This window comes from Montipora foliosa, chromosome 4 (genome assembly GCF_036669935.1).
Source record: "Montipora foliosa isolate CH-2021 chromosome 4, ASM3666993v2, whole genome shotgun sequence".
NCBI classification, from domain to species: domain Eukaryota; kingdom Metazoa; phylum Cnidaria; class Anthozoa; order Scleractinia; family Acroporidae; genus Montipora; species Montipora foliosa.
Genome location: NC_090872.1, coordinates 39,864,600 through 39,877,278, shown reverse-complemented (window position 1 = coordinate 39,877,278; position 12,679 = coordinate 39,864,600). Strand labels below are relative to the sequence as shown.

Sequence of the window (12,679 nt, the reverse complement as noted above, 5' to 3'; positions counted from 1 at the left end):
CTTCCCGGTGTTTTGCTAGAGTTCTTCTATAGTTTTGAACAGTTATTTTGATATCTTAGTTAATTCTACGACCATTCGATTAGTGCTGAAATTGCCTAAAATTGCCTAACATTGCCTAAAATTGCGTGACCTAGCCCCTTTAATGCTAAACATTTAAAATCAGTGCTTAGACTTAATAACAACCAAAGGCGTTTTTACAGACTAACTCATGAAAAACGTACGCTAACTACATCTCCTTACTGACTTACTTACCAATATACACGTACTTGCTAAAAATTGATGGACTTTTTGTTGATGTTTCCTACTTTCAATTTCAAACCATATATGGGGCCATTTATCTGGTCAAAGATTAGTAAATTAATTAAAATGATCGAATCAGTTAACATTTTTAAGCCTAGCAGATATCGCAACACAAGGGTGTATTAGGGATTGCTATTTACGTAACAACTAAAGGTGGATTTTAAACTTATGTTTTTAGGATTACATTTTAGAGACATATAACTTTAGGGAAAGATTTTAGGAATTTTGGTCATGTGAATACATAAGACAAATGGAAGGGAAAAGACGAAGGCTGTTGAGGTAATAGGGGCGGGAATATAAAAGAAGAAAATGAATAGTTGGGAAAGAGGGTGGGTGAGAATTATTATAGGGTTTTATTAAGTTTTTAGATAGGTGTCTCCAATTAGTTTCTGACAAGCTAGAGCCGATGACACATTAATAAAGTTACTAGGGAGCTTTGGGAACGACAACGGCGACGGCATTAGCTTTGCACGCTCTGCACGTGCGTGTTTCATTTTTGCCCATTTCTTTGCCGTGGTCAGCAAAACTACAACGGGAAATAGTCAAATTTGAGGTTTTACGGAGGACGTCAACACTTGGAGATAAATTTTCATTTTCTTTCCTAAATTAAACACCACTCATAACGTTTTCATTCCTGACGGACTGTCATACCGTTCGAGAGTAACTAGACATCACGTCTTCTGTACACGTTCGACGCACTTAATTGAATTAAGGTAATTCACTTGAAATTGTTCTACTATCAAACTTTTTTGGAAACTTGGCATAACTAACAATCATGATATGAACATTTGAAAAATGCAATAAAAAAATGGGGTCACCGTGCTTGTTTACGCGTCAGCAGGCTGTTAAAATGGGGTATTTTTACTGTTTGCGAGTTAAAAATTCGAATCACCTTCATACAGAATTAAGTCTTAGTTACTTCAAAGATACAAAATTATATTTTGAAAATAAAGCTTCTTTTATTCACATAAGCAGTATTGCTTCATTTACGCCGTTTTTGATTGCCTGGTTGTGGGAATAGTGCACTTTTTGGGACAGTTTCGTGGTTAGCTTGAAGTCCTCGCCTTGGGTAAAATACGCCCAGTACGGAACTGTTTTCCAAAAAAAATTCATGTTCTACTATCAAACTTTTTTTCTTCTTCAAATATGTTCTTTATTAGACTGTTCTTAGCAAATACCTGAAAAAAAAATCAGGGGTCACCGTGCTCGTTTGAGAGAGAAGGAGCAGTTCTTTCGTATCAGGCTTAGTTTGAGGGAAATCTCTTACGTTTTGTACGCGCACGTGCTCATGTGCTCGCGCTTATGAGGCGAAAAACGTGCGCAGTAGGGATGCCCAATGCAATACTAAGGAATTACCTTAATAGAACTGTAAAATAGTTGTTCTTAAAAAATAAAACCGTAAAAATTCGCGGGAATCCGAAATATATTTCGATCTACGATCCTCGTCAGTCGTCCGCCATTTTAAAAATAAAAATACATATATCGTTCATATAAGAGACATTGGAATGGTCCACGCTTTCTCAGACTTCATGTACGTCATCACGAGACTTCTCATCTCAGTAGAACAACGCGTCCATGTGTGACTACAGCACGCGGAATCTGGAAATAGTTCCATTCGTTTTTAGAGTTCATCAATGAGTCTTCATCTACATTGTTAATCTTGACACCCTCAAATATTTGTCCAAGCATTGCGTCGTTAGAGTAGACACCGGTTACATTCATTTGAAGCTAATGTATCTCACTACTGTGTTTCTCTCTACAATGTTTCCACAAGGCTGATCGTTCCTCCTTATTCCCGAGCGATACGACACACTTTCTCTATTGCACGGTCCTTTCCCATCTGTCCTACACACTGGGCAGTCTTCTCGCTCACATTGTCGCGGTTTAAACGGATCAGACTTCTGGAGCAATCTCTTAATTGCAATACCCGCCTTCTCTACCACTTTGATTTTAAATCGTTGCTGTTTTATCTCCTTTTGATATTTCTTCTGTAACTGTGAATTCGGTGTAGCCGGTACGACGATTACTGCCTCATTTCCGCCTCGTTTGTACCAACTGCATTTCTTCCCAATCTTTTCCTGTTCTTGTTCTTCCTTTCTCCACTCTTTGGGCCAGCGTAACGGTCTTTCTCCTTCTTGATCAGCTTTCTTTCTCTCTCTATATGCTTTGAGGGCCGAGTCGACAACCTCATATCTGAATTTCTTGCTATACCCCGAGTACTACATTCTCAGGACCATCTCATTAATATTTTCTTCTACTCGTTCCCATGGTAACATCCTGCTACAGTTAAGTAAGACCCTAGGGACTTCTTGGGTTAGTACTGTTCTCTTGGTACTCCACTTTAGGGCAGACGTAGCATTTATGACTGCTTTTGAAGCAATGCTTTTGGAATAGAACTCGTACATGATCACTGAGGTCGTCTCACCTCGTTTCTCTGTTTCTTTCTCTTTCTATCCACACCTTTAAGTCGAGGATAGGCAGCTTTCTATCTTGATGTTTAGATGGGTAATCCACTTCAAGTTGTATTGATGGGTGGATATCGTTCCCTATTTGTTATACCAATGTAATTGTCCTTTCGTCGTTACTGACTCCTTCATCTTCAGCGACAGATCTTTCATCCACGTAGGTTTTACCATCCTTGTACCTCATTCCAACCGGTGTTGCTTGTATAGCCATATTGATATCATCCACATACCGTTTGTTCATTTTCACAACGATGGCCATCTCATCTAACCTCGTGGCGAATTCTTTATCCCACCAAATCATGAAGATCTGGGCCAATATCCCTGTTAACTTCAAGCCAATCGGTCCACCTTTTGTCTGCTTCCTTAGTTCGTTATCAAATGTGAAAACATGATTTTTCATTATCACTGCCAACACGACTGTCAATGCCTCTCTCAGCATTACACGTCTAGTATGTCCATCCGGCCGTCTGATTGGTAAGTTCCATGGTTTGAACCGTTTCTTCTTCTGCTCTTCACTCCCACTTGCAGTAACTGTAGGTGGTCTTCCCCTATTTGTCTTTCGCGTTGGACATACATTTGCTATGCCCATCTTTGCTAGCATCTCAGGTGATGTCGTCAATGCAAGGTCAAAGCCCAACTCCAGATCATCGATACCCCGAACACTGATGTTACTCTCAAAGAAAACCTCACACACCTTATCAATCGTGAAATCTATATCAAGGCTTGGATATAAGGCAACCACGTCGGTAGAACCGATAATCAAGCTGTCGCTTTCCTGGTTCTGGTTTACTCTGTTCATTTCTGCTATCATGTCTTCTGTACTCATACATATGGCGCTGTTTTCTCTTGACTTCCATACTTCTGTGAGTATAACGCTCACTATGTGGGAAAGTTTGCAGTTGTAGCCTACCACCGCCCCGCAAACAGGTCTAACAGGTGGTCCATTGTACTCATCACTGTACTCTTTATGATCTTTACGTAGATAACAAAAGAGTAAGCTCTTTGCCATGAAATTTGGGCGGCCAACAAATAAATGCATAAATAAACGAACGGAAAAACGAACGAACGAACGAACGAACGAATGAATTGAATGAATAAATGAATGAAAAAAAAAACAGGTACCTTTATGGGAAAGGACAGTAGCTTCAAATGTGTCGTTACTGTAAAGGCCATAGTATTTGACGTAGATCTGATTTCCCGTGGTTGACACCTCGCTTGGGTAGTTTCCACCACAGTAGGTGCCAAGCAGAGAGTCTCTTAATCCATTACCATCTCTCGCTTGTATGTATCTATAGGGACAGCATGTCTCGTCACACTTGGATATGGTCAAATTAAGAAAAACCAGTCGAAGAATGTAACCCTCTCGTGTGCTTATTTGCCATGAACAAGTGGTTGTTCGCTGTTTTCTCTTGACTTCCATACTTCTGTGAGTATAACGCTCACTATGTGGGAAAGTTTGCAGTTGTAGCCTACCACCGCCCCGCAAACAGGTCTAACAGGTGGTCCATTGTACTCATCACTGTACTCTTTATGATCTTTGCGTAGGGTGTATAGTGGTGCGACTTGGCTGTCACTATTCAACATATTGTTCTTTATCCTAACCTCGTTATTCCTTTCACGCCCTGCATCCAAAATGCGAACCCAAGAAACTGAATGTGCATTTATCAGCTGTTGTAATCGATCGTGTTCATCTTTGGTAATCACGACGCTGTCATTAATGTGGGGTTGGGAGGCTGTTTTGTAATTCTCTAGGCTGTCTACAGAAAAACGACCTGACTTGTCAGTTTGGAACACCACATTCTCCTGTGTCTGAACTTTCTTCTTCAACGATACCAAGCCTTCTTTTTCGTCTTTCTCAAGGTTGCTCCACTTACTAACCTTTTCATCTCTCACGTACTCTTTTGTTATCTGATTTAATTTCGTCTTTAGATTCTGTATACGTATCGCAACCTCTGACTCCTCACCAAGAGGATCAGGTAGATGTACTTTCTTGTTGAACGGGAGATCCGTTGCTCTCGTGTTGCGAAAATCAAATGTCTCACTTTTAATATCGTAAACTTCTCTTTTTCCATTTAGGTCCTTCTTCTCTCTATCTTGGTGTTTGTCTTCACCATTCTTCTCAAACTGTTTCCTTTTTGTCCATCTCAGCTTCGCTAATCCTTTCTCGATTTCGGCTTCACACTCATCTGTGTTCACCCTGTCGTACACAGCGAACTTTGGTGGTAAACTCAATATTTTCGTTTCCTTCTCATTAATAGAACACCCTCCATAACATTTGGGTTCAGAGCTAAACTTCATCGGTACCTCTCTATCTGCTATTGTTATCCCTTCAAGTTGATCAGGTATTTTTCTCTTTTCTCCATACTTCTCTTTCAAAAAGGTGACTTTCTTCTTTCTTTTCATTTTCAAATTCACACTCATCTATGACGGTCGACCAAAACGTCACCTCATATTATATAACTTGGCTCTATCATAAGTCTTTCACGATTATTCAGACTCGTTCACGTCCTACAATATGGGTGAAGTATCCTAAAAATAAATTGGTACGAGCGGTTTCAGAGTGAAATCAGAGAAGTAAAGATTCTCTGTTGCATGCTTACGTTGTCATCAAAACCTCAAATTTGTTGATTTCACGTCGTCGTTATGCAGAGAACGGCTAAGATACTTGCTTAAATCCGTGCTTCACGTGCAGCACGATTATTTATCCTCTTTTAACCAATGATATTACTGTTTTGTGGCGATGTTGTAGTCGTAGCCGTCGCCGTTTCTTAAATTCCCTATTGATTGATTGCGGACGAACTATCCTGGTTAGTACGTCTTCGAAGATGCACTAGACTGGATAGTTCGTCTAGATCCAATAGCCGTCCTGTGCTGGAGACGAATTTAAGAGACGCAGAAAAATTGTTTGCCTAAGTACGTCCCAGAAGGATTATGCGTCTCTAATAGTTGACACTACAGCTACCCGCGTTGTTAAGCTGATTCCCTAGTATTGCACTGCGCATCCTGTTCTGCGCATAACACAAAGTAGGTCACGTTCGTATTCAGGCATGGCTAAGAGGCTTTATGGTCAAAATTCACGGCTCAGTTCTGTTTTTTTTGTCTCACTAGCCTCAAGGGAGATTATTATTAATTGATTGAGATTATAATTAAAATGATTATTATTTGGGGGTGCGCGGCAATTGTCAAAGTAGCTCAAATACCCGTATTGGTCAGAGTCATACCTGGGAAACGAGCGCGGTGAACCCTCTCTTTTATTACATTTTTATCATCTCCTTGTCATGTTCCAACAGTGTGCGAAGTTTCATCGGAAATCTACGACAAGTTCTATTTCTAGGGAATCATCTTAAGTGATTTCCTTTTTCGAAAAGTCTCTGTCTTTGTGTCGTCCGCCCGCATTAGTACTCTGGTTGAAACGGTTCGGTTTTGGAAATGTACTAAGACAACCCAAGCGAACACAGGCTTCAATTTAAAGCTATACTGATGTTGGCCTAGAATAGTGCGGATCCTGGTGCGAATAGAGTGGAGCTACTTCATTGGTTTCGGGAGGAGACTGAAGGGAACCTGCATTGGCGCCACCAGCGGATGATTCTGTTTCTCGAGAGGTGCGCCTCTTTTTGATGACAATGACAGTGATGACGATGACAATGATGACAACAACTGCAGCAACAACAGGCAGCACAATAACGAGAACATCGACAAATTGCTTAGCTAAGACAAAGGCAACAAAAAAGATCAGTACTTATTGCAGTATTTAGTATGTGTTACATTTACAGTTGGACCTTTTGTTGTCTCAGGCTGAAGACAGTATAATATTCTCTTGAAGGATTAACTTGACAAAATAGCGCTTTCATGCCAGGTGGGAAGTAGGTAATTGGCACTTGGTTTTATCATTTTCATCACTTTTGTTAATAATCTTCCCTAATCATGATCTGGTACCAAAAATAATAAACTTAGCCCCAAAATTGATAAAAGCTGGTCGTCATTTCTTGATCATTCAGGTCACTAAGTAAAAACTACAATTTAGACTCATCCAGTCTGCTATCATCTCGAATTTAGGTAGCCTCTTGAACCCCATAGGCAGTGCTTGATGACATTATAGTGTCTTGCCGCCGGAAACGGGCGATGTTTGTGTTTGATGCTTGTCTCCTTGTACACTGAGTTTTAATGTCTTTACAGGGAACATCTTACCACACTTGCAGGAAAACTTGATGACTGCTCTGTCCCATTTTTGTTATATATGATATATGCATTAATGTACTCTCTGCTTCTGCAAAGCAACCCGCCTGGAACTTAATCATCTGTATCATCTGTGGTCCCTGTCTACGTCGACGGGCCAAAAAAAGCTCTTTGCCATGAAATTTGGGCGGCCAACAAATAAATGCATAAATAAACGAACGGAAAAACGAACGAACGAACGAACGAACGAATGAATTGAATGAATAAATGAATGAAAAAAAAAAACAGGTACCTTTATGGGAAAGGACAGTAGCTTCAAATGTGTCGTTACTGTAAAGGCCATAGTATTTGACGTAGATCTGATTTCCCGTGGTTGACACCTCGCTTGGGTAGTTTCCACCACAGTAGGTGCCAAGCAGAGAGTCTCTTAATCCATTACCATCTCTCGCTTGTATGTATCTATAGGGACAGCATGTCTCGTCACACTTGGATATGGTCAAATTAAGAAAAACCAGTCGAAGAATGTAACCCTCTCGTGTGCTTATTTGCCATGAACAAGTGGTTGTCATCTCAGGCGAAGCTTGATAAGTGGGACTGGCAATGGATAAGGAACTGGAGTCTTGCACATGAATTTCTTGAAATAAGAAAAAAGGCAATGGAATATTAAGGCCACGGGTCACCAACTTAACTAAGCCGTAATTACGATCGAAGACATTCTTTTTTTGTGAAATGACGGAACACAAAACAACAGAAAACCTATTCCAGTCACGATATTCCGCGCATCTGACATCTGATTTTGGAGTATTCAATGTAGTCACAACGGAGCTTACATCGCCTGTTGCACGCTTGGTTGCACTGGGTCGGTAATGTCTCAGGCAACCATTGCAACGCCGTTGTCAGGGAAAACAACGGACTAAACGTCAAAATTTTGACAACAACATGATCTCAGCACAACTTCCAAAAAAAGCAAAGTTTATTGCGTGCTATAAATGATAATCTTAACTTACTGTTTTGGGAATATGGTCTGCAGGCGTCAAAGAGTGGTGCTGGAGACACAAAAGTTGGCTTCAGTGTATAATGGTGCACTTTGTAAGGACTTGTGCGAAGCGACTTTGCCGTAATTTGGTAATAAGCCAAAAATCCACCTGTACCACCAGAAGAAGAAGAGAAGGCCACACTAACAGATTCAAAGAGGACCAAGGAGAAAGGGGCTAGAGAACCACACAGCTTTCTTTTATACCGGTTATTATCTTGCACTTGAACAAAGTTGGAACAGAATCCAGTTTTCCCGTTATTACCAGAAATAAGGTCAAATTGAGAAAATGTCAAGTTGATCATCATTCCTGATGGCACTTTAATGTCCCAATGGCATGGAAAAAAGTTCGCGCCGTATTCAAAAGGAAACCCTCGATTATAAATTACACCAGTCAAAGCTCCATGATCGATTGAAGGACAGCCTGAAAAATAGCGAACATTGAGCGTGAGATATATTGATGCATACGTTGTACTCCAAATACAACATCAATAGGATCGCTTATCAATAACAGAATTCCTTTACCCACCTTTATAGCGATAAAGTTCTCTGTAGTGCGCAACAAACCTGCCTCGTCCTTGCCGTACGCTCGAATTAGAGCGGAATTTTAAATAAATGTAATCATTTGAAGAAATAACTGGTGAGGGAAGACTATCGCCACATACTCTTGTCAGCAGCTTGAAGTTTTCGCTTGGACCGTCAAATATTTCGAGATAACCACAGCTACAACAATGGGCATCTAAATCAAATGATGAGAAGTAAAGAAGTACTTTACGTTCCCTATAAAAGGTGTATGCGTGAATTCGCCAGTGACAATCCTCGCTTGTTCCATAGGTAGAGGGGTAGTTAGGACTGTAGATTGTTCCATTCTGTTGGTAGAACAAGTCAATATACTGCAATGAACCACCACACCCTGTTGAACAAATACATAAAAAAGCTCTTGAGAAACCCGAGAAGAGCGGAATTATACGACATAAAGGCAAACAAAGACAACAAATTTCCCACAAGAAACGCCACATTACAGTTATCCGCCAACGCCTCTGCTGACCTGCCAATTCTCGCGATTCTGCCATGAGTCTCGTGATTTAAGACTCAATCTCATGGTTTTGGGGGACAAAATCACTCTGAAATGAAACACTACTGTGCTGTGTGATTTTTTCTTCACTTTACAGAGCGGAGGGGTTGGCGCAGTGGTAAGATCTCTGCCCTCCAACCCTAAGGTCCCGGGTTCCATTCTCGGTTCTGCCGAGACTGGAATATTTGGCGACCTTCTTTCCCGCTAAAGTTCACTCAGCTTTCCATCCTTCCGAGATCGGTAAAATGAGTACCAGCATGCATGGACTGCTTAGAAGCGGCTGCAATTTGCGCCTGTATATGCTTCCAGTCCGCTGGGGGTAAATTGATCATTGTAAAGCGCCTTTGAGAGCTTGTGATAAGGGCGCTATATAAATGCACCACTTTACTTTACTTTTTACTTTACCAAATTTTGCTGACAGAAGTTACCAAGAGTGCATGGACTATGGACTCTTGAAGTTACCCATTAACCAAACCTTGAGTCCATGCTGAGTTTCCAAGCAATATTTACAAGTACTGTTAGCCTTTAATGGCACCTTGTTAAAAAGTTTTGGCCATGGAGTTGGCTTATCCGGAAGAAACGACTCTTCGTTAAAAGTTTCGTCCCTAGTGACCTACTACATGGAATCGCTACTTTTAGCAGAATCATCCGAGTTTTGCATGGGTCTTGAGATTTTCCTTTATCAAGGGATGGCAGGTATGTCTATGTCCATTTTTTCTTACGGTTAGTGACGGCCTCCGTCCCATTCCTTTGCTCTTTTACGAGATGCGTTGACACGTGGAAAAGAGGCTGTTATGACATTGTTTATTACTGGGTTGCCAGTATGGCAATCCCAGTCGGGAAAAGGGTGGCATTTGTTGGGTGTTTTTCTTTTTTTTTCTTTTTTTCCGTGTCGGTAAAAGTCTTGCCTGTCACTCCCCTGCTAAGTGGTGTCTTTGTGCATAGAGCCTTCTGCGCGTATTTTCTTAGGATCGAGAGAGTAGTGGGAAATGCGTAGATTTCTCTGGTGGACACAGTAGAACGATTAACTTAACCGGCAATGGCGTCGAAAGTCATGTAACGCGAATGGCGTTTTAGTGGATCTTTGAACAAAATATACCCTTATGAAGCTCAATAATGGCAAGTCAATTGGATACTGAACAAGACAGGCGGTGGAATCTTAAAAGCGACGAGTAATGGACTTCGACAACAATCTGTCGCCCGTCGAGCCGTCTTTTACCAAGTGTGCTGTTATTTAGAACACTGGAGATTCGTAGGGCAGCGATAATAGTGAATTCAAAGACTAGACCAAGGTGGATTGGATGGAATTTCAAGCGTTAAAATCGCTGAAAAGGTAACATTATTTTCGTAGCGATGCAAGTGCGTGTCTTCACCACATGTTTCTTTGATCTCACATAATTGTGTTTTCCCTCAAAATATTCGCTTGTTTTCGCTTTCGCTCGAACATATTTACCTTTATTACATGTCCAGTGAATAGTTTTATCCTCTGGAATGAATTTTCCGTCGAAAAATCGGTTATTTGGGTGGTTTTTGGCAAACATAGGTTAATTATTCGTAATGCGATCGCTTCCGTTGCCGTTAGCAACGGGTCGCAAATTTGACACTTTTATCGCATTATCACATTACGCATTGATCGCTAATCCGATTATTCCTAAAAATCTAAAAATATTCGTGCCTCATCAGTTCTCGGTCAAATTTATGTCCAAGAAAGCAGATCGATGAATTGCAGAAAATTTTAGTTTTGCATCCAAAAATTCGTAATCAACGCTAAAATGACCAAATTTTGCCTGGAAAACATATTTTACTGTTATTTTTCTTAAATTTTTTCGTTCAACTTTCGCTTTTATAAAATGTTTCAGTTGTCTGTAAATAAGTTATATGCTGTTGGAAAGCTTATTTTCTTAGCTTTAAAATTATGTCTTTTTTCCTCCCCTAACTTTAAATATTTTTTGAGAAAAAAACACTTTTTGGCGATGGCTGATTTACCGCGGTTTCCTCGCGGTTAATTGATAGGCCGGTAGCCAGGTTTTTAACCTCAGAAAAGGATCTGTTTCGTCGTACGAACGTGTGAGGACCTGTGAGCCAAAGGGCCTCTTTGCTGGTATGACTTCTGGGTGACCCCTTAATAACTTCTTACTAACCGAGCGCGAGGGCCGTTCTGGGGAATATTGGCCCGAGGTCGTGGCAGTACGGACCTCGCTGCGCTCGGTCCGTAAGTAGTTTATTATGTGGTTTTTTAATTACCTTTTGCTTTGTTTTTGCTAGCCCGTAGCCGGCCCGTGGGCATTACAGGAGAATAATACCCTACAATTCAGTCACAATTAGCCAATCAGAGCGCGCGTTATATCGGCTACAAACACAAGCCATATAATAAATGGTCTTAATGACCCCCCAACTTGAAAAAAATTTTCTGGAACGCTGCACGTACCACAGGCAACCCAGTGTACCCTCACGGAGGGTCTAGTTTTACATAAACCCGACCTGGCTGGCGCCCATCAAAGCATCGTTGTTAGTATGTGAACACACGCAACTCTCTGTGTTCACATACTAACAAAGACATCGTGTCCAGTACAATAAAACCCGACTATTCGTTAACCGAAGCTTAAGGCGTGAAAACGCTTACACCCAGTTAAAATACCAAAAGGGATGTCCCGAAGACATAGGACCCAAGAAGGATAAAAGTCAGATTCACATTTTGCTCCACCCAAATAAAGGCCTAGCGATATACTGGGTTAAATTAGCAAACCTCCTTTCAGTGCTAAAACAACCTGGCAATCTAACAGACAATGGAATTTGCAAAGTGTAGATGGCCTGAAACACGAAAGGGCCACCATTACGTTGGCCGACATATGGCGTCGTTCGGCATCTCGCGTTTGATAACATTGGGCTAGCCTTTCGATGAATGTTTCCCAACAGTGTAGCAACGGGGCCTAAGAGGCTATTAACATGTTATCACCCAGGTCCCTTAGCGATTCTGGGGTATCCTTTCTAAAAAAAGGTCTGAATTTTGCCTTAACCCCTGCCAACATGCAAGCCACCGAGATGATCGCTGGGCCAGCAGCTGGACCACTTGACGCGGAACCTGCAGACACTTATACAGAAGAAACGTCAACACTACCCTTCAACGGGACTAGCCGGAACCAACGAAGGCGAACATCACAAAGGAAGAACGAAACGCCCTTAAAAGTCTTCAGGAAGACAGTTCCATTTCCGGTGTCCTTTTCCGGTGCAACGACAAGGGCAATGAAAGATTATCTGAAACCAGACTTCGAGCACGAGCCAAGCGAAGTGATATTACATGTTGGCACTAACGATCTCAGATCTAGAAAACCAGAAGAGGTTGTCGAGTCTATCGTCGATCTGGCTCGACAGATCGAGAGTAGCTGCAATGCCACAGTTACCATATCGGAGCTTGTATGTAGGAAGGGTAAACTCAATCAAACAGTCAACATAGCGAACAAACATTTCATAAAGTTCTGTCATCAAAACGAGTGGAAACTAATTCGTCATCAAAACATCACGTACAACGGACGCAACAGAGGTGGACTTCACCTTAATTTTAAAGGTAACGAGCATTTTTTTAAGAATTTTAAAACACATTTAATGTGAAGTAATCTTCTATCCTTGAAT

The 12,679-nt window shown here is 41.2% G+C and overlaps 1 protein-coding gene across 1 annotated transcript in view; it reads right to left on the bottom strand.

Moving 5' to 3' along the window:
* Positions 1-6,004: 6,004 nt before the first annotated feature.
* LOC138001334 (bone morphogenetic protein 1-like) overlaps positions 6,005-12,679 on the bottom strand; it is an 18,402-nt gene continuing 11,727 nt past the window's right edge. Inside the window, exons 3-6 of the mRNA XM_068847985.1 lie at positions 8,504-8,887; positions 7,949-8,398; positions 7,234-7,575; positions 6,005-6,473 (exon numbers count right to left, since the gene is read on the bottom strand). Of these exons, the coding sequence (XP_068704086.1) occupies positions 6,238-6,473; positions 7,234-7,575; positions 7,949-8,398; positions 8,504-8,887 (1,412 nt within the window). The 3' untranslated portion in view covers positions 6,005-6,237. The remainder of the gene's footprint in view (positions 6,474-7,233; positions 7,576-7,948; positions 8,399-8,503; positions 8,888-12,679) is intronic.